This window comes from Cinclus cinclus, chromosome 17 (genome assembly GCF_963662255.1).
Source record: "Cinclus cinclus chromosome 17, bCinCin1.1, whole genome shotgun sequence".
Taxonomy (NCBI): Eukaryota; Metazoa; Chordata; class Aves; order Passeriformes; family Cinclidae; genus Cinclus; species Cinclus cinclus.
Window position 1 is genome coordinate 12,168,072 of NC_085062.1, and position 24,906 is coordinate 12,192,977.

At 46.1% G+C, this 24,906-nt stretch overlaps 1 protein-coding gene across 1 annotated transcript in view; it reads left to right on the forward strand.

Moving 5' to 3' along the window:
* FBXW8 (F-box and WD repeat domain containing 8) overlaps positions 1 to 24,691 on the forward strand; it is a 51,013-nt gene extending 26,322 nt beyond the window's left edge. Inside the window, exons 6-11 of the mRNA XM_062504562.1 lie at positions 5,257 to 5,453; positions 6,311 to 6,520; positions 15,806 to 15,933; positions 20,506 to 20,679; positions 23,272 to 23,388; positions 24,053 to 24,691. Of these exons, the coding sequence (XP_062360546.1) occupies positions 5,257 to 5,453; positions 6,311 to 6,520; positions 15,806 to 15,933; positions 20,506 to 20,679; positions 23,272 to 23,388; positions 24,053 to 24,197 (971 nt within the window). The 3' untranslated portion in view covers positions 24,198 to 24,691. The remainder of the gene's footprint in view (positions 1 to 5,256; positions 5,454 to 6,310; positions 6,521 to 15,805; positions 15,934 to 20,505; positions 20,680 to 23,271; positions 23,389 to 24,052) is intronic.
* Positions 24,692 to 24,906: the final 215 nt, after the last annotated feature.

Below are 24,906 nucleotides of genomic sequence, written 5' to 3' on the forward strand. Positions count from 1 at the left end.
TACTTCAGCCATCCCTCTCCCCCCTGCGCTCCGGAGTTGCGTGGTTTGCCTGGAAAACAATGTGCAGCAACAGGAGAGCAGAACTTTTTCCTGCTGTCCTTTAAATGCCATGGCCACCCAGGTACAGCCCTGCTTGTACCCCCTCAGACCCACTGCGAGGAGCTGGTGGTCTTTCACAAGCTGCAGAGTCACTCCAGGCAGCAGAGGAGGGTGGTGCTGCAGGGATCAGAGGTGCTCCTGCCTGCTGCAGGCTCCAGGAGGGGAATTCTGGCAGTGCTGCTTTTTGGAATTCTGTTCTCTTGTCCTTTCTGAAGCCCCTAAAACTGCCTGGGGGGTGTTGTCCCTTCTGTACCCTCTTTGCAGAGGGATGGGTTTGGTACCTTTCCCTGAGTGCCAGGACATGCTCCAAGAGAGCAGGAGCATTCCAGGCTGTCTGGAGTGAAGGAAAAAATATTAGGAGAAAATTGCAGGAGCAGGGGCTGGGATGTTTATTCCCATTGGTGGCTGTGGGTGCAGATCTCTTGGTTTGGGTGAATGGGGTGTGATTTTCCATCCCAGTGGTCCCATTCCCCACACTGGGAATGAAACAGGGTCTGTGCCTTCTCTGAGAGACTGTCCAGGGATGGTGTTGTGTGGAAATCACTGGAAGAAGGGAGGTGGAGGTAAAATCTGGGAACATTTGGTGGGAACTGGTGTAATGGTATTGTGAGGACAAGGCTCTTGTCACTGAGGTCTGATTTTTCTTTGTACCCTCAGGACCTGCTGGAAGTGAAAACTAGATGTAAAATGCTGTTTAATGAACTTTAGGTATCTACTAAGGTTAAATTGGCTCCTCCAACCAGAATTGTTTTTGGGAAAAACTCAAAATTCACAGCAACAAGTTTTGATACTCCTGGGTGGTGTTCATATCTACCCATACTTTTCTTACACTGTTTGTATTTCATAGAGATATGATATAACTGAAAATTATAAGGAAATAAATTAATCTTCCCACTTCAGAGTAAAAAAACCAAACACCTGTAAGGAGCCATAGAATCACAGTATAGCCTGAGTTGGAAGGGACCCACAAGGATCATCAAATCCAAGGGTCTTCAAAAGGTAAAAAAGAATTTTATTTTGTTTGAATCAAGGTGGCAAGACCACAACTCTTCACAACTCTGAAACAGGACAAGCATTATGGAGGTGATGTGAATTCAGGACCTTCTGGCCTTCCCATGCTGTTGTGTTTAGAAGCTGAAGTGAATGAGCATGAGCACATTTGGATTCGCTGCTCCAGCACAGACAAAATTCTGGGGTTTTAATTTTTCTTTTCAGATAATACACATGTAAATTGCTTTACATCTCTTCCAAAGCTGGCAGCAGCCACCAGTGGACAGCAAATGCTGGTTTGAACCAGTGCAGTGAGTCTTTAGGGTCTGAGCTGGGATCTTCCTCACCCAGATCCAGCCCTCCCATTCCAAGTTCCACGAGCAGGCAGCTCAGGTGGGCAGTGCCCTGTGCTGTGCCCAGCTCAGGAGGGGCTCAGACAGGCTGTGTGACACTGCCAGACACAGCCAGGATAATATTTACAAATGAGATTTAACACTGTTTGCTCTGTGTTTGTGATGCCTTGCCCTGTCGGAGGATTAGGGGATTTTAAAGGAAAAGAGATACTTGGGTTTGTTGAATTTTGTAGCAAATGTGTTGCCTGTAATAGCAGAGAAAAACCTGTGTGGAAGCAGATGTAGCAGCTGCTTTTGCAGGATGTCTTTTGTGCTGCCAGCACTGCTGGTGGAGAGAGAGGAGCCTCCAGCCTCCCTTTGACACAGCAAGAGCTGTGCAAGGCTGGTGATGCTCCCGAAATTTGGACTTCAGGCAGGATCAATGCTGCACTCTCTGAGGCACAACAGCCTTGTGCTCAGTATTTTATCCAAGCACTTTCCAGTCTTCAGTGAATGGCAGTAAATGGACCTTTATCAAGCCACAATTCAGAAATATATGGGTTGGGAGTTGAATGTTTTTGTCAGATCTGGAGCAAAGTGTTAAACGAGGCTGGTACAGTGATTGTCACATTGAATGTCAGTATTACACCATCAGCAGCAGCTTCTTGCACTTCTTCTCTTGAGCCATGATGACTTTCCAGCTTGCTCATAATTCTAAATAATTTTGGGGAGTTATTGTGAGAGTTCAGTTGGAATAATCAGAATTACGGTTCAGATTTGAGTGTGCTGTGAAAGTGCTGCTTATAATTTTGATTTAATGACCTTCTAACTCTAGTAAGTTTTCAGTATTACAAAAAATCAAAAAGATAACGTATGGCTGCAACCTTAACTTCACCTCAGCAGAGGAATTTCTGTGGAAATGAGGTGCTGGGCAGTGCTGGAGGCAGGAAGACAGACTGTGGAGAGCAGTGATCTCATCTGCACTGCTAAATCTTAGCCTGATTTTTTTTTTTTTTTTTTTTTTTTTTTTAGTGCCACACTAATAACCTGAACTGGAATGATGTGGGATATTTTGCTCTTACCCAAACATGATTGACTGTTGCAAGGACTTGCACACTCATAAATACCTTTTGCTGTTTCTGCAGTGAAATGCAGAATATTCCGAGCAGTGATTTTACCTCTTACAGCAGCTTTGCCTATTTATAAATCCAGTGGAGTATTTGCTTTTTCTGATTTCTGTTGACCTGATCTTTGTGGGTCCCTTCCAACTCAGGATATTCTTCGAATTCTCCTTGTTACTCTTTACTTTATGCTCCTTCATCACATGTGAATTTGTGACCTTACAAGTCACTTTTTTTTTAGATTACAAGGAATTTATTGCCCTTATCATGTATCAGATGTTGCACACTCTGTGTTTACCTGGTTAAAATCTTTTATTTTGGACAGATTTTGTCATGTTTGAGCTGCAATAATAATAGTAATAGTAATAATAATAATAATAATAATAATAATAATAATAATAATAGTATAGTGACTTGTTGATCAAAATTAGAGAGCAGAACCCTGAGCTCTGGGTTTCCTGATCTGCTGCTGTGGTCAGAATTTATTTATTTATTATTATTATTTTCCAGAACTTTTGTCCATTTAGACACTGTTAAACCCAGTGGAATGTTCATCACAGACATGTGTAAACAAAAGGCTTCACTGGAAGCAAATCATCCTCCCTTTTCCCTTTAATGAACCTGGTCTTTAATTGGAATAAATTTTCTGCTGAACAAAAATTGAAAATCCTCCTACTTGGACAATCCTGGGAGCCAAATCCATGGTCTGACGCAAAAGTCCAGTTGTAACTTCCTTTATCTGATACCATTTTATCACTGATGGGTTTTTTTGCCTGACTCCATCATCTCTCCTGCAGAAGAGACTTCCCCATGGCTGTGTTTTGGGGAAGAGTGCCTCAGCTCTGCCCTGGCATGGGTTGCAGTGCATACAGCCTGTGCTGCCCAGTTGCATTTGTTAACTGGTTTTCAGCTGTGTGCAACCAGTCTGTTTTGCAAACCCAGTTCAGCAGTTATTTACCTTTCAAGCAATTAACATAATTACCATTATGCTAAGAAGTAATTTTGGGAAGTTCTGCTCTGAGCCCTTATGACTCCGTCGGGACAGTTTTAGTCGGGACTTATCTTTTTGATGGAAGCCTAATTGCAGTTTTGGCTTTGTGTAAACAAACAGAGGCAGCTAATTGTTTAGGCAAATAGCAGATTAATTTAAATATTCATCCCTAATAAAACAAAAATGGTCCCCATTATGGTACTCATTCCCATGGTAAGGAATATAAATATTCAGTGGGAGTGCCATTAGACAGGGATCTTAAGGATTATCTGCATTATTTCACATTGGTAGCACTTTCCAGATACCAAATAATCTTTACAAAAGCTACCATAAATCAATTTAAACTCATTTAGCTACCATTTCACTATGTGCAGTTTCATTACCACACTCTTGCTTCACCTCCTCTGGGACTGGGGAGGAGTGTTTGCAAACTGGCAGTGGTGCCCATCCACAGCTGTCTATCAGGGCTTTTATGTCTCCTTCTGAAGGAAGAGCTGCCATTAATCATTTCATCATTAACGTGCTCCACTGGAAGGGAGGCTTCTCCAGCCCTGCCTGTCATGTTGGAAGATTGCTTCTCCTTAATTCAGTGCAAAGGTGGCCCAGAAGGCTCCAATTCCCTTCTGTTCCCTCCTGATTGCCTCAGGTTGCTCTTACTCAGATTATGATGCTTTTAAATAGAGAACTGGGGAGCCAGGCTGGCAAAAATGCAATTACAAATACATTTTCATTTGACTTACACTCCTTTATTCTTTAGGATTTGTAATCTTTAGCTTTTTTCTGTGGTGACCAGGGACAGTACCAGGGAAAGGCTGGAGCTGTGTCAGGAGGTTTAGGTGGAGATTAGGGAAAGGTTCTTCCCTCCCCCAGAGGGTGCTGGGCACTGCCCAGGCTCCCCAGGGAATGGTCCCGGCCCCGAGGCTGCCAGAGCTCCAGGAGTGTTTGGACACCAGGGATGGACAGGGTGGGATTGCTGGGGTGTCTGTGCAGGGACAGGGGCTGGATCTATGATCCCTGTGGGTCCTTTCCAGCACAAGATATTCTGTGATTCTGTGAATCATTCATCAACGTGACTTAAAATTAGAGTATGGGTTTTTCCTGTCTGGTTTTGGAGTAATTGAGAGCCTTTCTACAATAGAATAAAATTTCAGGTGTCTGTTTGCATTTGATCTCCAAACATCGAAATGTGAGAAAAGTCCAAGAATCTTCCCCAAGGTAGCTACTAATCTTATTGCAAAGTCAGAAATTAGGAATTAGGTAAAGGGCAATAGAGTCTGGAATCTCAAAATCGCTGATGGGTTTGGGTTGGAAGGGTCCTTAAACCCGATCCAGTGCCACCCCTGCCACGGGCAGGGACACCTTCCACTGTCCCAGGCTGCTCCAAGCCCCATCCAGCCTGGCCTTGGACACTTCCAGGGATCCAGGGGCAGCCTCAGCTGCTCTGGGCACCCTGTGCCAGGACCTCACCCCCCTCACAGGCAGGAATCCCTTCCCAATATCTCATCTATACATCCCCTCCTTCAGCTTCAGGCCAGAGCACATAAGTTTTCCTGTGAGCCTGTCCTGTGGTCAGATGAACCAGAGCATCCTGAAGTTCAGGTGTCCTGCCCTCATCTTTTCCCCGTGTATTCCGTTGTTCCACCAGATCTGCAGCTGTTTAAGCACTCTTTGAAAGCCGTGTCAGACCCTGAGCTAACACCCAGTGCCCATTTCCCGTGTGCAGGCACTGTCAGTGTTTGGAGCCTGCTGCTGGGGCAGGAGCCCATCCATCACTTCCAGCACAACCAGCGCATCCAGGCTTTGGCACTGGCCCCGGGCGGCCCCGCCGTGGCCACGGCGTCCGGCTTCCAGGTCAAGGTGGAGAGCCCTGATGACAAAGGATTCTGGCAAACCCCAGGAACCTTTGAAATCCAGAAATTGGTGAGTCTCCAGCCTACTCTGCTTCGTTCCAGGAGCTCCTGATCCACTAATTATTTTTGGTAGGGTTAAGATGGTTCCTATAAAAGTCTTACAGCCTGGACTAGATCAGGGTGTTACCAGCTCGAGGCTCTGACTTTGGAGCAGGTAAAGGGATGAGTCTTCCATCCCTGAAGAGCAAGGGTGAGCTGCTGGCTTCAACCAGGAGTGAAAATGAACACAAGTCCATATGGTGCAGGAGGTTGGCTGGGTTTATTTTTTTTCTCTTTTTTGTCAACAGTAAACTAAGTTGGCTCATTTTGTAAATCAGTTTTCTCGCATAGAATTGGAGCTGAAACTCCAGGTCTCATTCCAGATCCACACTATCTGATTAATTCTGAGGCAGGATATTGCAGGCAGCCTAATAGTGTCACTTGTGAAGCTGTAAGTACTCGTGCAGCTTCTTTAGGTTGCACCTTCTGTCACTGAAGTTTTGAGAGTTGTAATTAAAATTGATTCTCAGAAGTTTTATTTTGTCTCAAGAGTATCAACATTTGTTTGAAAGGAGAAGGAAGAGTGTAGGAATAATTAAGTCTTGCAGCCTCTCCTGTAGGAGGAAGCTGTGCAGTTAAAGGGTGTGAAGTGATTTAAACCAATCCTGATTAATCCCCCCCTCCAAAGCTAAGTCAGGCTTACAGTTCAGAAACAAGGTTGACACTTGGTCTTTGTGTGGAATTAATCCATAGCTGGGATGATTCAGGACACACACGAATATTTTGTTCAGTTCAGCATGTGGCACTAGTGATGCAAAAGAATTTTTAGAAAGACTGTATTAGAATAAATTAAAATAAAAAATAAAATAAAAAGTGTGCTCTTTTTAGGTCAACTTCCTTAATCTGGTTCCAGATGTCACAGGGAGACCAGTGGCAGTGGCAGCTGCAGAGGACATTGTTTATCTCCTGAAAGCAGAAGATCCTGGCAAAATTCTCCACTCTGTCTATGGTCAGCCTGTCACCTGCCTCGATGTGGCTGCTCACGAAACAGCCTTTGGCATCAAAACCTTTGGCTGGTTATTGAATGAGCCCAACCAGGTATTGTAATTATTTTCTGATAAGATTTTGATATCTTTGTAATGAAGGAGAAAAGAGTTCATGCTGAGGACTTCTTTCCCTGCTCTCCAGTTTTGACAGTAGAGAGGACAGTTCAATGCAATAATCTGATGATGCTTTGTGTTCTTCTGTAGGCTGAAGTGAGGGATTATTGTTCAGCCAGCTGAGTTCACTTTGCAACCTCTGCTCCTCAGCAAGGCCCAGCTGAGTTCATGCTGCATCAGTGGCATCATCTCAGAAAGGTCACCTAAAAACCCCAGTAAACAACCCAAAATCCCAGACCATCCCTCAGCTTTTCTGCTTTTCTGAGCAGTGTCAGGCAAATGAGCACCCTTAGGAGGAGGATGCTTTTTCTGCTGTGCTCTTGAGAATTTGGCCAAACTGTGAAGAGATTTTGGTGTTTCCAGATGGCATAGGAAGAATTCCTGTCCTATTCCTGCATCTTGCCTCCCCTTTCCACTTTTGTGTTATGCTGCAGGCTGTCAGCAGTGAGGGAAGGAGGGTGCTGGAGAAGGGAGCAGGAGTGGAGCACCCAGGAGAAAGGACCTGTGGTCTGTACTGTAAAAATGCAGGATTTTCTTTGGCAAGTGACTGGAATGGGAAAGCTTTATTTAGGACTTCTCTGTAAGGATTAAATGTGTGCAGCTGCATCTCTTTCCCCTTAAACTCCCCGTTCGCCATCAATACCTCGAGGGCTGAGATGCCACGAGCTGTGCTGTCTTTATTAATTCCTCTGCTGTTCTAATCCAGCTCTTTTCCCTCCAGAGGTGGGAGGTCAGGAGGTAAAAGTGCCTCATTTGGGGCCATTACCCCAGTGATCACTTCTGTGCCTCATAAAGAGCAGAGAAACCTCCCCAGGCTCCCAATGCCACTCAGCAAAGCCGGACATCTTTCCTAATTTAGTCCTGAGCTCCCTGGCTCTTGCTGGCAGATTGCATTGAGCCTGGTGCATCCTAATCAGGGAGATGGGCCCAGACAGCCGGGTGGTGTGACAAGGACACTGCCTTGGCACTGCTGCTCCAGCTGACATCACGCCGGAAATTAATTACTAATGTCTATTATGATAATTACCGGCCTCGCGCAGACGTGGAGGGACTTTGCAGCGGCTGATTACACTGGGCACACGGTGACAATCTGTCTTTGGGAGAGCTCTCCAGCCTGGAAATGGAATCCTGGAGGATTCCAGCCCCATTGGCTGCTGCTGCCTGTGTTTCTCCCCACTTTGGGGTTTTCTTTGTTTTCCTCCGGGTTGTTATTTTCCTTCTTGCAATCCCTGCCTAGTAACCTGCTTCCTGGTGAAAGTACTTAGGGAAGCCATATTTTTCCTCCCTCTCTCTTCTTTTTTTTAAATAATTTTCTAATTTTAGCTATGTTTGACAGCAGAACCGAGATCTGAGGCATAAATTTTGTGGGAACTTTCATGTTGGAGAGGAGGAAACATCAAATCTGTGGCCTAGACTTGGCTCCTGTCAGATGAGAGACACCCGTGCAGAAGGGAGGGGTAAATAGAAATGCTTCATCCCTTAGGAGTTCAGCTTGCACTTCAGTAGCACCAAACAACCCAAATATGATGCTGTTTCCTGAAAGTTCTTCTGTTTTAGTGCTCCCTGAACTCTCTGAAGTTAAGCTATGAAAGATTTTATTGTTTCAGCTCTGCTAACTCAACACGAAATCCCTTAAAGTCCTAATGTTGAGCTCTGAGTTCTCATCTAGGCTTGTCTAGAGCTAATTAAATAGCCCAGATAATGACCCATGGGGGAAATCCTGATTCCCAGGGCATCCAGGGGACATTCCTTGAGAGATGATGTCAGGCCAGTGACACATCCCCCTTGTCAGGCAGTTGGGAGCCCCGTGATCACAGAGCTGCTGCAGCAGCACCAAGGCTGGGCATTCACCTGTGGGAATTTTGGGTTTAAACACCATGGGGGAGATTAAATCCACAGATTGGCTTTGGTCCTCTTCATGTCAGGATCTAAACCTCACAAGGAGGCAGCAGGATGAACGTTAGGCTTGACTTCATCTGATTTCTGATGGAATCTGGATCTGGCTGGAGCTTTTCTCATAGCTGGTACCATTATAACCTTTTTTGAATCTGCTATCAGGTAGGTCCTGCTGTAGCTCAGGTGAGCTTTGTGGATTATTTGTATGTAATTTAGAGGTCTTTATTCTCCTGAGATGAGGGGAAAAGTCCTAAAACACAACTTTTAAATTCTGTTTGAAAATTTTAACATATTCAGCAGTTCTTGGGGATGTGAGATAATGAGCAAAGGTGGATGTAGGATTTGGGGGGATTTTCTACCAAAGAAGCTTCATACAGCACGCATGAGGATTTTTATTGCAGATATTGTCAGGCACAGTTCAGTTGTTTGGTTTGGTTGCTTTGTGCACAAACATGAACCTGATTCCGGGACTGGTGGAGGGGAAAGAAAGGAGGGAAGGGATGATTTTCCAGCTTCCAGCTCAGAGGCAGAAGGCTGCATGTGCTGAGATCAGCTCTCTTGGGTGCTGCTTATTAATGCTCTTGGTTTTGAAGCTCTCCAGAGCTGTGGATTGGCTTGTGCTTGAGGAAAGGTGTTCAACCTCACCTGGCTTCTTTCAGCAGCCTGCAAACACTGGAATTAGCCCCTGTTGTGAATTGATAGTGAGTGAAAACAGATTTGAAATCATCGACTCCCAGAGTGATTTGAGTTGGAAGGGACCTTAAACCCATCCAGTGCCACCCCATGCCATGGGCAGGGACACCTTCTACTATCCCAGGGTACTCCCAAGACCTGTCCAGCCTGGCCTTGGACACTTCCAGGGATCCAGGGACAGCCACAGATTCTCTAGACAAAGTAAATAATCTTTTAAATTGAGTTTCATACTTTACAGCCATTTTGAATGATATATTTAGGTCATGTCATGGCTGCTTTATGTGAGCTTTTGCACTTTATTTATACCTTATTTTAACCTTACTTCTGCCTTAGTTTACACCTTACTTATACCTTTTCCTTCTAATTAGGAAGCTGCATTGTCTCTTTTCTGGTGTCAAATGTCTCCAGTTCTCATGGAGTTCCGAAGACTTCCATATGTTTAATCTTAGGTTTAAAGAAAGGGGGTTTTTTCACTTCTGTTAACCTCCATGACCCTTGTAAAGAGCCCAGTTTTCAACAAATTCATCTTTATGAGCTCTTGTTTTCATACCAGTAGAAGGGCAGGGCTTGCTGGTGACTGAACAGATGGAACTTGCCCAAATGTCTCTCTTTGAGGGGCTGCAGGACTGCAGGGTGTTAGCAGATCTTTGCAGGTGTTGAAAGGTGTTTTAAATACCTTTTTCCTTCTAAACTTTTGGCACCACTTCAGAGAGGCAGAGCTCTGTGAGGAACTGAACTGTGTTGGCCTCTACAAGAGAAAGAGACCAGCAGAGAGTCCAGAACTTTTCTGTGTGTAAATTTTGCATGATTTATTGATCAAACACTCGAAATGACCAGGAATAATATGGAATAAAAGAGTATATAAATAGCAAATAAACAAATCCCTTTGTATTGTCTGACATTAAGGACTTTCTGCTTTTTTTCCCCTGTTTGTGTTATAGTGTGAGTGCCTCAAAATTGGCACGGCCGCTGAGGTGAGTGCCTCAGGTTTAGAAAATAGAGCTGCTAAGATGTGCCTCAAATATTCCAGGTGATGAAACCAAGGGATTTAATTCCGTTTTTAAGGTTCACCTTGCCTCCCTTCTCCATGGGAGAAGGTTTCCCTCAGGTTAGGGGAAACCTGTCCCTGGGCTAGCGGGGTTTTTTGAGTGTGTGGGTGGTTCAGTGGGTAAACACAACATCCTCCCCACGGGCCCTGGAGCTCTTAGCCCAGGCTTCAGCCACGAGTCAAACGAGCCTGGTGACCCCATTCCAGGTCCTAGCAGACATCTGCCCACATCCCAGCCCATCCCAGGCTGGCAGAGCCCCGGGGGCTGGCAGTGCCCAGGGCTGCAGGTGCATTGGCAGCACCAGCACAACGCTTGGCTCCCCTGTTTGCCACCAGCCTGAAGCCTCACTCTGGAACTCCAGGCTCAGGGAAACTTCAAAGGGAAAAGCCAACTCCACTTGTCTTTAGCTCTGTCTGTGACTTGTGCAGCAGGTGTTGGATGGGGAGGAGCAGGGAGCTGCTTTTCCTGCTGGATTTGCTGGGAGCTGTGCGGGCTCTGCTGCTTTTGGGTTTGCAGGCATCGCCTGGCGCATGCGTCTGCCAGGAAGAGTCACCTTTAGGATGGCATGAAAGTCAATTTTCCACATGCTCAGAGAAGCACTCGTGTTCCCAGCTCCCCACAATGACTTATATCTGGCAAGAACTTGAAAAATAGTGTCTCTGGCTGATTGTCAAAAATTACATCATATTGGAGTAAACTGCTTTTAAATCAAACATCCATTATTCATGGATATTAACTGCATTTTTATTTATTTATTTTTTTAACTGGCTGTTTTGTGTTTGATTTACTCTTTTTCTTCCTCTCTGATTGTCTGTCTCTCTCAGCTGCTCCTTTTAAATCTTAGCTCATCTTGAAATTTATGGAGCCAGAACACTTATCTGTGTGCACAAGTATCAGTGTGCTGACCTTGCATTTGTTAACAGTCAGATTGTTTTTGTTGTTGTCGCAGTGCTATGTGCCATATTTACAGTAGGCAATCCAATACATTTGCACTGGGAAACTGTGCCCCTGGGGCTTGTAAACTTTCAAAATATTCTTGTTTTCCACATCACTTTAGAAATAAAATCCAAACTTGCAGCAGTGTGTACCATATGTTGTCTTTAATTTGATGAGTTTCCCACAAATGCATATTCCTGCTTTTGTAGGTAACCTCTGGATTGGATGGGTGTGACCTGAGCAGAAACCAGATCCCTTTATATTTATGGTGGACTTGGAATTTCACAACCCCTTTTTCATTGGTAATATTTGTGTGTATTCAGGCATTTTTTTTTCCAATTGGCAGAGGGCTGGACAGAAGCAAAAGGAAGAAGCATAACCTGAAAATAAATGTAAATTCAGTTCTCAGGCTTGCTGCTTGATCTTCTGTCTCTCTGTGCAACTCGGGGTGGTTTTTGTTTTACTTAAAATGACAGAAACCTCAATCCTGGATGGTTCTTTCTGAAAAAGTGGTTTTATAATGGATGTGGTTCAGTGATGTGAACAATCCTGCGTGTTGTTCAGTGAGGAGAAGGATGTAGGGTTTGAGTGTGGTTTTACAATGTGCTTTTTGCTGATATTTATGATCCTCCCTCCAATACTAAATAAGAACATCTAAATAAGAACCAAATACACCCCACACACAGAGGGATTCACCTAGTTCTGAGACACAGCTCGATCTCCAGCTGTTCCTGTGGACAGGAGGCAGGAATGGGCTGGGGAGGGAAAGGGAAAGGAAAAAGGAGAGGGAAAGGGAAAGCAGCTCTTCCCCAGAGCAGGCGTGTGCTGGCTGCCATCCAGGACAGTGGGATGGACACCCCAGCTCTTGTTGAAAGTACCACAGGCTCTTTGATAACAAGTGCTCAGGGATTTGTTGTTTTAATGTTCTGTCCAAAAAAGACATCTCCAACAACACAGCATCCCAAAACACCTGCTGGGATTTTGGCCATGCATGGAAGAGTTCCATCACCAGCATTTCCTTCAGTTCCTTGGCTTTTCTTGGAAGTGTCTCAAGCAGAGTGCATCGACCACGCTTGACCTCACTTAGCTGTGAGATGTAACAAAGCTCACAGCTCAGCTCTTCTGGCTCCAGATCCTTTAATTCTTCAGGAATTAATTTCAGGCATCTTTCACGAGTTCTTGGACAGCATTTAAAGAGAGTTCCCTGTCCCCACCACTCTGCAATTCCATGCAGAACAGTAACTTTTCCTTTTTTCCTGTGCCTGGGCTTGTGGATTTGCCGGGTTCCCAGCGCATCCCTCCCGGAGGAGCTGAGCCATGCCCAAGTCACCCAGTAAAGAGGGGAATTAGTCTAATGCACTGCCTTAACAAAGGGGAGACTATGAGCATGAATAATTAATACCCCCAGTCTGTGGCAGTAGGCTGAAATGAAGTCCCATTTGCTCAGCCTTATTAAAAGAGAGAGAGAGAGGGAGGGAGGGATGGTAAAGGTCGTTAAGGGACTTGTAACAGGGAAAGCATCGCCTCGGAGATGGATAATGTGTTTGCTAATCTCTGTGGTCTTTAACTAAACAGAATGCTGGAGGTGCTCTGGCTATTCCTGGCTTGTTGAATTATTAAGCATTCAGGGAGATTGCCTGGCTCTTGGCCAGCAACTTGGACTTTTCATTTGGCCAATGTTAATAGGTGACACTTTTTATTTGGGGCGTTGGATCCTGGTGCAGGCTGCACGGGGTCTTTAATGCTTTTCCTCCCTGAGGTCCCAGTGGGGCCAGGGCTGCTCGTTAGTGTGTTATCCCAGGGTTCTTCATTTCACACCCAGATGCTCTTGGTTCACTTCCCTCAGTTCAGTACCTATTAGGTCACTGGGCTTGGGTGTCCATTATAGGATTATAAATACCTTTAAAAGGGTAATCCCTTTGCAGTGTGCATTATAGGATTATAAGCCTCCCAGAGATTTTATACTTTATCTGCCCTTTAACACAGAGGCCCTTATTTCAAGTCCCTATTGACCAGGTATTTCCATTCTCTCTCCTTGGCCTTTGTAAGGAAAATCCTTCTTGCCTTGGGATATTACAGGAGAGCTCATCAGAGGTGTTCCAGTAACTTCAGAATTGTCATCAGCCTGCTTTTAAATCCCTGTCTCCAGGAAGTTATTATTCACACTGAAGCATTCTAAGTGCTTTTAGCTTCTTTACTTATCAGTTGGTCAGAATAAGGGTTTGAAATTCATTTGCAGGTCAAAAACTGCTCAGGACAGGTTGAATTTTGAGCAAGGCAAAACCTGGATACTGAAAATCACAGAGACTTCCAGTGATGTGACTTATTGGTTAGAAAGACATTTGTGCGTGATAAAATTTAAAACAAATTTTATTTTAACCATCAGTCTTTTTATTGATGGTTAAAATAAACAATCTTTAAAAGAATAGAGAAGGGCATGAGAAGGAATTGAAGGGGGTAGGAGGAAATTATACAAGCTTTTCTTCCTGTTTTGTGGGTGTGAACCCTTATTTTTTTAACAGATTCTGAGATACAAACACCTTAAATTGGTGACCACCTACCGTTTATGTGAGGAGAAATAAGACATTTTCCCAGCTGCCTTTGCCTGTGAGCTTTATCAGGGGTCTGCAGGCAGGAGAAAGTGTATCTTGGAAAATGTTACATGGGAATCTTTCAGTGCTACATGGAAGCAATTTTTCATTGCAGCCTTTCATGGCCATGGCTGGATGTTCGAGTATGTATCCTATGTTTATAGCAGAGATGGGAACTCTGGTCATTTAGATAAATTAATAGTTTATGGATGTTCACTGAGAGTATCAGCCCCAGGGGACTTTTAAGAAATCAGCTTTTGGCCCTCTCCCCTCTGGAGTTTTAACATCCAGCTGGGCAGGGCTCAACTGGGAGCTGGAATACCTCACTCCTGACCCTGTCACTTCTTGTTCTTAGGCTGAATTCAGCAGTTTATTGACTATGTCTTTTGTTCCAAACTTTCCAAAGAGAAGTTTGGGTTGCCAGGCACAGATATTAATTTCCTTTGCACTGAAAACCCCTGGAGGTGCCTTTGCCAGAACATCATTATCTGTGGGTTTGGTTACTGAGCTGTTGGGAGCTGGGCTGAAGTGAGAACAGGCTGTAAACTGATTTTTACCTCAAACACTAACATTTCCACACAGTTTGTAGCAGCTTTTTCCTTGGGGTGGAAGTTTAAATTAATTTTTATTTAAATTTAACTTTTAAGGTTAACTTTTATGTCCTAGGTTTTCCAACAAAGGTCATCCTTGCTTTGGTTTTTTGGGTCTTAAGGATGGAAAATGCCATGGGTTTTTTTTGTTGTTTTATTTTTTTTTAAGACAGCTTCACAAAGAAATAATTGGGTGATTATAATTCTTAGGAACACCTAAGGGAGTTCGATGTGGATGTGTTGATCCTAACAGGGATCTGAATTATGTCTGAATTTACCTGGTCATTAACCTGGGAGAATGGCGGGTGGAGGAAACCTGCAAATTCTCTGCCTCTCTTTGCCCTGTTCCTCAAGATCTTTGAAGCTTCACTTCGGTTGCCCAGAGGCCTCCATCACAAAATGATCCTCTCCTGCTCTCCTAATTCAGCTTTCAGATCTCTGAAATGGCACAGATAGGAAATAAAAGGCCAGGCAGCATCAGTGCTGCTGTTCTGGCAAATGTTGAAATAATACATCCAGATAGTGCAATGTTTATTGAACTGCACGTGGCTATAATCAGCAAATTAGAAGTTAAGAATATTGATGTGACGTTGACATGACCATGCTGATGTTGCCATGGAAGCTGTGGGGTAGTTCTGATGTTTTAAATACCATTAACTCTTTTTATGGTCACAAGGTTTCTTTTCATTTAAATTAGCATCACCATGAAATTTAATCACGTTTATGAAGTTATATAAGGCCAGGTGCACTGAGCTCCACTGGGCTTTGACCAGTGCATTTTTCTGTTTCTAAAAATACTTGTTCTCCTAGATTGAAAGGCCCAAACAGACAGGTCAGATCTGGCCCCACAGGGGGGACAGCAAACATAATTAAACTGATTGAGGAGAGGAGTGGGAACGGATGGGGAACAACTCGTGCTTCTCATCCAGGCTCTGGTTGAATCATCTCGGATCCTGCCTACAATCAGAATTGTTTTTCTGCCTTTCCCATCTGAGCTGCCACTTCAGATGTGACATTTCTGTGTGTGTGTGTGTGGCACAGGCCCTCAGCAGGGCTGTGGTCAGTTCTGCCCTGCACTTGCTCTCACTGTCCATCTGTCCAAACCTTCTCAGGGCTGGTCCTGTTTGCTTTTGCTGCTCTCTCAAAAGTTAAAATTGATGAGGAAACTTTCCTTTTCCTGTAACCCTGAAGATTTCACCTGTGTGGTTTTTTTGAGAGCTGTACCTGGCCATTCTGGTGGTGCATCCCTGCTTCTTGCTGGATCTCACTAGGAAACTTGAATTCCTTCTTTCTGAGGGTGTCATTGCCTTTCTTCATAGGGGTAGATCTGGTTCTTGGTTCTGTTTTACACATCAAGAAACAAGGCCTGCAGGACTCCTCTGGTGGTCACAGCTCTGTTTTGTGCTGCTGCAAAACAGTGGTGGTGCTCCTGCTGAATTTATGTGGTGTTTTATTCTCTCTCTGCCAGGTCCTTCTTTACAACCTGGAAACAAACCAGTGTGTGACCAAGGTGGGCAACGCCATAGGTGACTTCTCATGTGTCAACCTGCACAGCAGCCCCCCCAACATGCTGGTGGCAGGCAACAAGGACAGAAGGTAGGTGATCCCCAGAGCCCATCTCCAGCTTCCTGTCCTACATCTGGTCCTGCTGCAGTTGGTTTCTGCTGTCGTGTTTCCATGAAGTTGAGGACCAAACTATTAGGTAATAGTTGGATGTGGCTGTCAGTATGCTTTGTCTGGGAAGCTCCATGGGAAGAGGAGCTCTTGGAGCCATTTGGTGGACACAGTTGGTTCACAGCCCAGCGAGACCACTTGGAATATCTTCTACTTCCCCATCGCCACCCACAAAATGAGTTTGGCATTTAAAAGCTCACTTTCTGATATTAAAAACATAACCTAAGGGATGAATCATGGAGGATGAGATGGGCCTGGCTGCCAAATGATGTCAAAAGTGTATTTCGGAACACTGTGATGTCCCTCAGGTGACAGAGAGAAAAAGAGACTTTCATATGAACAGATTCCAGCTTCTATTTAGCTGATTAGCAGCTTTCTCTTTAACTCCTTGGCTTGGGGAGTAGGATTTTCCCAGCTCAGTGGCTGCTGCCAGGAATGGCTGCGCTGGGAACAGGCTGTGCGAAAGGATTAAAGTGCTTAAAAAGACCCTTTGAGTCCAATTTTTAGATTTCCTTTTTTTGGCGAGTCGTCTGTGGGGTCTGATCCAGTGCACCAAAGGAGATGTGGGATGGCCAGGAGCCAGTCTCTAATGGCTCCTGCTTCCTTCCCTCCTCCTTTCCACACTGGGCACCAGGCTGCAGGTGGTGCTCTGCTCTGGTGCTGGGATCAGATTGGAAGGCGGGCACTTCACTCTGCCAAATCCCAGACCTCTGTCCCGCCAGTGCAGCAGCTTGCAAAAATGATTATTTTGTCAAGCAGCTTTTTTTTTTTTCTTCTGCCTTCCTGGAGAATAGGGAGTGAAGCAAGCCTCACACTTTCTCAGCAAGGAGGATAAAGGAAATAGCTGAAGTTTGACAAGTGGAATTGAATCCCTGGGAGTGGTTTTTCCTCTAAAAGCAGATAATTGTTTTTCCAAAGCACCCCAGTAAAGCTACGTCCAGTTTTGATCTCCTGCACAATGACAGGAGAGGAGCTGGAGTTGATATCCCTCCCCTTCATAGCAGAGTAAATGTCTGTGCCCTTCCCCTCCAGAAAGCTTTAGGGGTTTTCAGCTTTAGCACTGACTGAGTTCAGGGGGCTGGATGTCACTGGAACAGCAAGGAGTTAGGGATTAATAGTTGGGAAGGTAGGTTTGGCATCCAGGAGGCAGGAGCAGAGTATCTCAGAGCTCAGATCCTTCTGTGATGCTGCAGGAACGTGCTGGGCATCCACAGGTGGAATGAGACTGGAATCTCCATAGCCATATTATGGAGTGAGTTTATTAAGCAGGGACCTTGCCGTAGGAGCTCAGGCTGCTGCTGGCCGGAGAGAACACTTAGTGTTTGAATTAAATGCAGCAATTTACCTGTTTCACTTGAATTTGCCCATCTTTTACTCAAAACCATGATTTTGAAAAGTAATAATCATGAAATGGTTTTGGTAGGACCTGTAAAATCTGTCTTTCCATCTGAAATTCCTGCTGAAGCACTGCTGATTGATTTGATTGCTGAGCTGTGCTTTGCTCTGGCAAGAGGCCTCCTAGCAGGGAGTGTGTGCTGATCCTGCTTTTCCTTGGTGGAAGCTAAGGTGGAGAGTAGTGTTGGGAAAGCAAACATATGGCAAACCCAGAAAGGTGTGGATCCAAACGTGTTCCATGCTCTCCTGAAGGCCAGGCAGCTCAGTCCCAAGGCAGGGAGGACACCTCCCTGGAGCTGGGATGAGTCCAAAGTGTTCCCACTGAGCCCAGCTGTCCAGGCAGGACCTGCTGGGCCAGGTTTGTGTTACAGCAGCACGTGGGTTTGGCAAAACACTGTTCCTTTTTTTCCTTAAGGCACATGTGAGCAGCCAAGTGTGCCTCTGGTTCTCCCAGGGGTGTGCCACATGGACACCTGCCTGAAAGCTGGGTGCTTCCTCATGGGATGAGCAGGGCTCGCTCAGATCTTGCCTTCCAGCTGTGCTTTCCAAACAGGAGCAGCTTTGGTTGCTGTGAGAGCACACAGGGCAATGGGGAGAGCTCCAGGAGTGAGCCCTTCCAAAAACCCCATCTTTTCCCAGAGCACAGCCCCAGGCTGTAGCCAGAGCTCCTCTCTGCTGGAGCTGGGGGAAGCGAGAAGTCCTTGCTGTGGGATGGGCTGTGGCACACAGAGCTCTCCTCACCCTGCCCATGGGTTTTGCTCCTTGTCAGACTCAGATGGATGCTGCTCTGCTGGAGCTCTGGAGTCTCTGCTGCCTTGTCTCTCAGCCCCTGAAATGTGTTGTTTGTAAAATCATATGATGCAATCTCCGGAGAAGGGGAGAGGAAGGACTTGCAGCACCATTAGGATCCTAGCAGGGGTATGGAATGAAGTGCAGTTAATGTGTTGGAACGAGTGTGTTTTGGCTTTTTCTGGAATTAATGTGTACCTGATGGATTTGTTCTTGATAGCCATCAGCTGGGAGGAACTTGGTCTGGCTTTTTCTCAAATCTGAGATCAGTGTTTCCCCTTTCCTTCTGTTTTCACTTGCTGCATTTCTGATTTATTTATGTACTTTGCTTTATCTTTTAATCTTGATAAATAAGGATCAAACTCCACACTCCTTTGTGGTATGAGCTGGGTTTAAAACTTAACACCATTAGCTATAACTGGTATTGTGGCCTTGGTAGCAGAGCTTTGCTAAGCACTAAGCTCTTTTTCTGTAGTTCTGCTTCTGGCTGAGTCTTCAATCTATTTCTCTTTGAAATGCTTTGTCTGGGTGGTCAATAATGTCCAAAAATCAGACGTACCTAAAAACTGCCCACAGTCAGTTGCATTTTTGAAGTCAAAGCAAATCCTGGTTGCTGGGTGCTTGCTTTGAATATTGGTGATTAAGTCAAGGGTATGAACCTGTAATTCCCTGTCTGTTTTGAATTGCCACACATTTAATCTTCTCTGAAATCTTTGCAATAATAATCCTTTCCTTGATCCTGGTAATACCACCCCTCATCCATAGTGGAAGTGGGCATGTACCCATGGAAGGGGTGGGATGTGTTAACAGTGAGCCCAGAACGGGTGTGTCTTGCCTCATGGCATTACTGATGATTTGGGAGGCACAGAGAGAGGAGCTTTCTCCAAATTTCACTTTGATTTTATATCATAATTCATGGAATCATGGAATGGTTGGGGAAGGACCTTAAAGCTCATCCAGTGCCACCCCCTGCCATGGGCAGGGACACCTTCCACTGTCCCAGGCTGCTCCAAGCCCCAATGTCCAGCCTGGCCTTGGGACACTTCCAGGGATCCAGGGGCAGTCACAGCTGCTCTGGGCCTCCCCACCTTCCCAGGGAACAATTCCTTCCCAATATCCCACCCAGCCCTGCCCTCTGGCAGTGGGAAGCCATTGCCTGTGTCCTGTCCCTCCAGCCCTTGTCCCCAGTCCCTCTCCAGCTCTCCTGGAGCCCCTTTAGGCCCTGGAAGGGGCTCTGAGCTCTCCCTGGATCCTTCTCTTCTCTGGGTGAGCACCCGCAGCTCTCCCAGCCTGGCTCCAGCCCTCCATGGCCTCCTCTGGACTCTCTCCAGCAGCTCCAGATCCCTCCTGTGCTGAGATCCCAGAGCCCTCTTTATGTCCTAGAACCTGTAAAAACTCAAGAGAGGTCCTGTATAGTGGGAGAAATCTGCCTGGAAAAGATCTTTGATAGCAGAAGTCAGGGTGAAAATTCAGTGGTGAGGAGGGGCTGGGCTCACTGGTTTTCCAGCCATGGAACAGCAGTGGCACTGCAGCTGCCCCAGATATATTTCTATAACTCCAAACTCTTGTGCTGTCAGAACCCTCAGGCTGCGTGTCCAGAGCTGTTTGTATCCCTGTTTTTACTCTGGTTATACCCCTGATTTTACCCTGGTTGTATCCCTGTTTTTACCCTGATTGTATCCCTGGTTATATCCTTGTTTTAACCCTGTTTGTATCCCTGTATTCACCCTGTTTGTATCCCTGTGTTTACCCTGTTTGTATCCCTGTATTATCCCTGTTTGTATCCCTGTATCATCCCTGTTTTTACCCTGATTGTATCCCTGTTTGTATCCTTGTTTTAACCCAGTTTGTATCCTTGTTTTTACCCTGTTTGTATCCCTGTATTCACCCTGTTTGTATCCCTGTGTTTACCCTGTTTGTATCCCTGTTTTTACCCTGTTTGTATCCCTGTATCATTGCTGTTTTTACCCTGTTTGTATCCCTGTGTTTACCCTGTTTTTACCCTGTATTATCCCTGTTTTTACCCTGCATTATCCCTGTTTTTACCCTGCATTATCCCTGTTTTTACCCTGCATTATCCCTGTTTTTACCCTGCATTATCCCTGTATTCACCCTGTTTGTATCCCTGTGTTTACCCTGTTTGTATCCCTGTTTTTACCCTGTTTGTATCCCTGTATCATTGCTGTTTTTACCCTGTTTGTATCCCTGTGTTTACCCTGTTTTTACCCTGCATTATCCCTGTATTCACCCTGTTTGTATCCCTGTGTTTACCCTGTTTGATCCCCGTTTTTCTCCCTGGTTTCCCTGCAGGGTGAGGGTGTTTGACCTGCGCTGTGCCGAGGCCGTGTGCTCCATGTATGGCCACCAGCTGGGAGTGTCTGCAGTGCAGATGGACGAGTGGAAAATCGTCAGTGGAGGGGAGGAGGGGCTGGTGTGTGTGTGGGACCAGCGCATGGGCACCAAACTCTGGGAGATGCACGCCAGGTAACTCGGCCTGGGGGGAAGGAGGATGTGGGAATGAGAGAATTTTGGGAGTTCTGTGTGGTTTCCATGTGGTTTGGGGACAGGTTGTTTCCCCAGCTGGAGCCCTGTGTGTTTCTTTAGCTCTCCTGACCTTTTTACTCATTAGCTGAGTGTTTCAGTTGGTGTTGGGGAGCAGGGAAGTTGTTCTTGTAACAGGGATATTTGCACCACTTAATTAGTGGCTTGTCTGAGGGTTTTGTTTTTTGGGTTTTTTTTTTTTTTTTTTTTTGTAGTCACTCAGAGCCAGGATTAAAAACCATGAAGGAGACAAATTTTCTCGTGTTCAGGCTTGATTGTTTATTAAATCTTATCTAAAGTACAGAGAGTTCAGCAACGCTTCTAGCTACCAGCTAAAAGTGAGAAAAATGGAGATGAATTTAGCTAGTTACAAGGTCTCTTAAAGCTAAACAGTCCAATAGAGAATTAACACCTATATTATTTACACTTTTGACCCAATCACCAAACTCCTGTGATCTGTAGTGCAGCACTAATTATCCAACCAGAAACTACTACCTGAAACCATGAAGAAGGAAGAAGACAGAAGGAAACACCCCCCCAAATCCTCCATCTTGTCCCATATCTATTACTATATTATAAAAACCTCAAATTCAAAACCCTTGTGAAATCACACCCTTCTATTCTAATTACACACCCGTGATTTTAACTTCATCACTCAAGTTCAGAAGCCTTTTCCAAGGCCTCAGGTTAAAAGCAGTGTTCTCCAGGGGCTCAGTGCCAGAAAGCACAGAAAGCTCAAAAATTCCCAGGTTTCTGGGATCCAGCAGTTCCCCTTGGACTTTCCATGAAGTTCAATCAGTGACTTCTCCCTGCCCCATCCCCAACCTCTATTTACTTGTGGAACACTGGGTTTGAAGTTTTGCACTGGCTGTTTTGAGAGTGTCTGTTTCTGGCTGTCTCCATGCAATGCATCCATCACACTCCCAGTATTTCTGTTCACCTCATCCACAAATACCCTTAATGGTGTGGATCAAAGCATTTAAACTCAGTTAAATATTGAAATATTGGTTTGTACTGAGCACAGGGAGCACAGTACTAAAAGTACAAGCAGATATCGGCATCCTGGAGCTGACACTGTACAGCTAAATTAAGTTTTCCTGGTCAAAGCACAATTCCCTGGCTTTGTCTGGATAAAGACTTGAGGATTTAGCCCCCTGTAGATTGAGTGCTATCCATAAAATGAACAGGTAAGTCCTGATTTCTTTTTATTATTATTTTAATGCATCTTCCCCAAAGAGGGGCTAGATGAGGTATTTACAGCCAGGGAAGTTCAAGCTGGAGTTGTCATTGATTAATAGCAGGTATCACTTTCTGTGTTGACCCTGGGAGTGATAAAGCCTGTTGTGATGTGGCTGATGCATTAAGGACAATATTCCATTGATTGTCTCCTTGGCATGCTCATTAGTGCTGCTCCAGGAGGAGAGCAGGGCTGAGCTCAGGGATGTACTCCAGGTGAAACCATTAGATTAAACATGTAGAAAACTGTTTAATCTATAGAGTAGTCAGAAGGGATCACTTCAGTCAAAGGGCTTTCCTAGATAAGGTGTGTGTTGTTATCCCAGGAATGGAAAACAGGAGCAGGAGCTGAGGGAGGTGACAGGAGACATATTTGGGGTGTGGAGATGAGCCATCCTCATCTGAGGAGAGAAGTGACTCCTGCTTCAACAGAAAGTGCTGTTCCTCAGATTCGGGGTCACTTACTCACCAGGGAAAGGGAAAGGTATGAAGACCTGACTTGAGTGTCCAAAGGAGGGGCACGAGGATGGGGAAGGCTCTGGAGGGGCTGAGGGCACTTGGAATGTTCAGCTGAAGCAGAGGAGATCCCTCAGGGGCAGCAGCTCCTCCGGAGGGCAGCTCCAATCTCTGCTTCATGGGACAGGGACAGCACCCAGGGAATGGCTGGAGCTGGGCCAGGGCAGGCTCAGGCTGGAGATCAGGGAAAGGTTCTTCCCTCCCCCAGAGGGTGCTGGGCACTGCCCAGGCTCCCCAGGGAATGGTCCCGGCCCCGAGGCTGCCAGAGCTCCAGGAGTGTTTGGACACCAGGGATGGACAGGGTGGGATTGTTGGGGGGTCTGTGCAGGGACAGGAGCTGGGCTGGGTGATCCTGTGGTTCCCTCCCACTCCATGGATCTTAGCTTGTGCCATATCGTGCATTTCTAAACCAGCTCAGTGTGTGGGGTGCCCTTCCCCTCGTTTTGGGAAGCATCCTGCCCTTCCAGGACAGCTGCAGCCCTTAGGGCAGCCAGCCCAGCCCAGCTCACATCCATCCCTCACAGCCGGTGCTCTGCCAGCTTTGCAGCAGTATTTTCTGGCCTCCTTGTGTGTTCTGGGAAGAGTCCACTAGGTGGGGATAGAAGATGTGGGATGTGCTCCAGGCTGGAAGAGCCAGCAGTGCAGGTTCCCGGCCTCTGGCCATGGGGAGGGCGCTGATTTCAGTCACTCCGTGTTTCATCCGAAGCCATTCCCGTCCCAGCACTCAGACTTGGGCAGTCCAGTGCAGGTGGCCCTCAGCCCGTGCTCTGGGTTGTTTTGCAGACATCCAGTCCGCCACGTGTGGTTCAATTCCCACAGCCTGATCACTGCCAACATCCCCGAGGAGAAGAATCCCCGAGGCTCCAGCATCACCGAGGACGACCCCAGCTTGCACCGAAAGTGAGAAACCAGCCCTCAGCAATCTGCTTTTTAAATAGATCTCTGAGCACCTGAGTCATCACCCAGAGCACTTACAGAGAGGGGGTAGCAGCAGAAAAATTAAATTTAAAAAAGTTTAAGGGTAAGGTTTATAAAACAAGTGATGAATTGGCTCTTGATTTGCTTGAGCACCAAAAAAAAAAAAGCTTTTTTCCCTCAGCAGGGGAACATAAAACCCACTGAAGCCAGGCAGGGAACACAGGCCTCTCCATGCTTGAAATATTAGTAATGCTGTCTCCTCCTAAAGGAAAACTACTGGCATTTAAGCTGCAGGTTTTGGTATTTGCATCTCAAATGGCTGTTAGTGCTAATTGAACTATCAAATACCAATGTATTTATCTTCCCCCGTGCTGGAGAGCCTGGAGATGTTTCAGCAGATGACAGTCGGTCTCTGCAGGGCTGGAGGGGGTGATTCACAGCCCTTCCCAGCTTGCTGGGTCCCTGGGAGGAGGCAGGAGGGAGCTTTCCCTGTTCAAAGTGCTCAGCCTCCCGCAGAAGGATGGAGGTTTTTATCCAGCTCCTGCAGCGTTGCATTTTTCAGTTCAGATGATTTTTCCAGTGATTTCTACCTCTGTTTGCTCTCCCTCCGGGGTGAAACGGTGTGTCCTGGTTGTTTTCCACACAGGTACCGAGGGGTCATTTATTCCTACGAGTTTTCTGTGGACCAGCTGGCTGTGGACAGTGTCCTCCCCATCTGCCGCTCCTCCTACGATGAGGTGACAGGTTACAACTACAACATCGGCCTGGCAGTGCCCTACGACAGCATCTAGGGCACTCCTTGGCCTCTGGGGCCAGCCAGGGCCACAGGCAAAGGAAAATCCTTGTGGGACAAGCACCCAAAGGCTGGTGTGGGCTGCAGAAAGCCCTGGGGATGGGAACCCGAACAGAGCACGGCTGCCCTGAGCGCCCCGCTGGAATTGTCACACTGGACATGTCCAGAGGTCCAGCCTGAGGAGGGAAAGGGAGGGAAAGGGAGCACTGCAGGGTGAACAGAAATATTCCTGCTGCTTATGGGAAAGATGCTACAGGTCCCATCTTGGTCAGGAAGCCAGAGTGGGACACTGAAGGGGTGGGAGCTCGCTGCGGAGTTCTTGCCTGCCCCAACGGGGAAAAGAAAATCACCAAGGATTTGGATAAAACATGTGTTGAGCCACATGTTTGAAATGTCTGTCCTGATGCTGAGCTGCTCGTTCTTGTTTTTCCTTGGAGTACATTGGAATGTGCCTGGGAACAGGACAACAGCCCATGCACAAAAAGTTATGGTGGCTGGGAGAGGGATGGAGAGAGGGAGGGAGGGGAAGGTTCCCTAGGCCAGGCTGGATGCTTGGGAACTCAGCAGGCCACACACATCAGAATTATTTTAGAATAAGTTACTTTTTGAATTCTTTAAAGTCCTGGATTAAATGTTTTCTAATTGTATGTGTACAAGTATCTGTTGAATTTTGTTCCTGAGCCTTTTAGGGTGAGCTAACCCCTGTC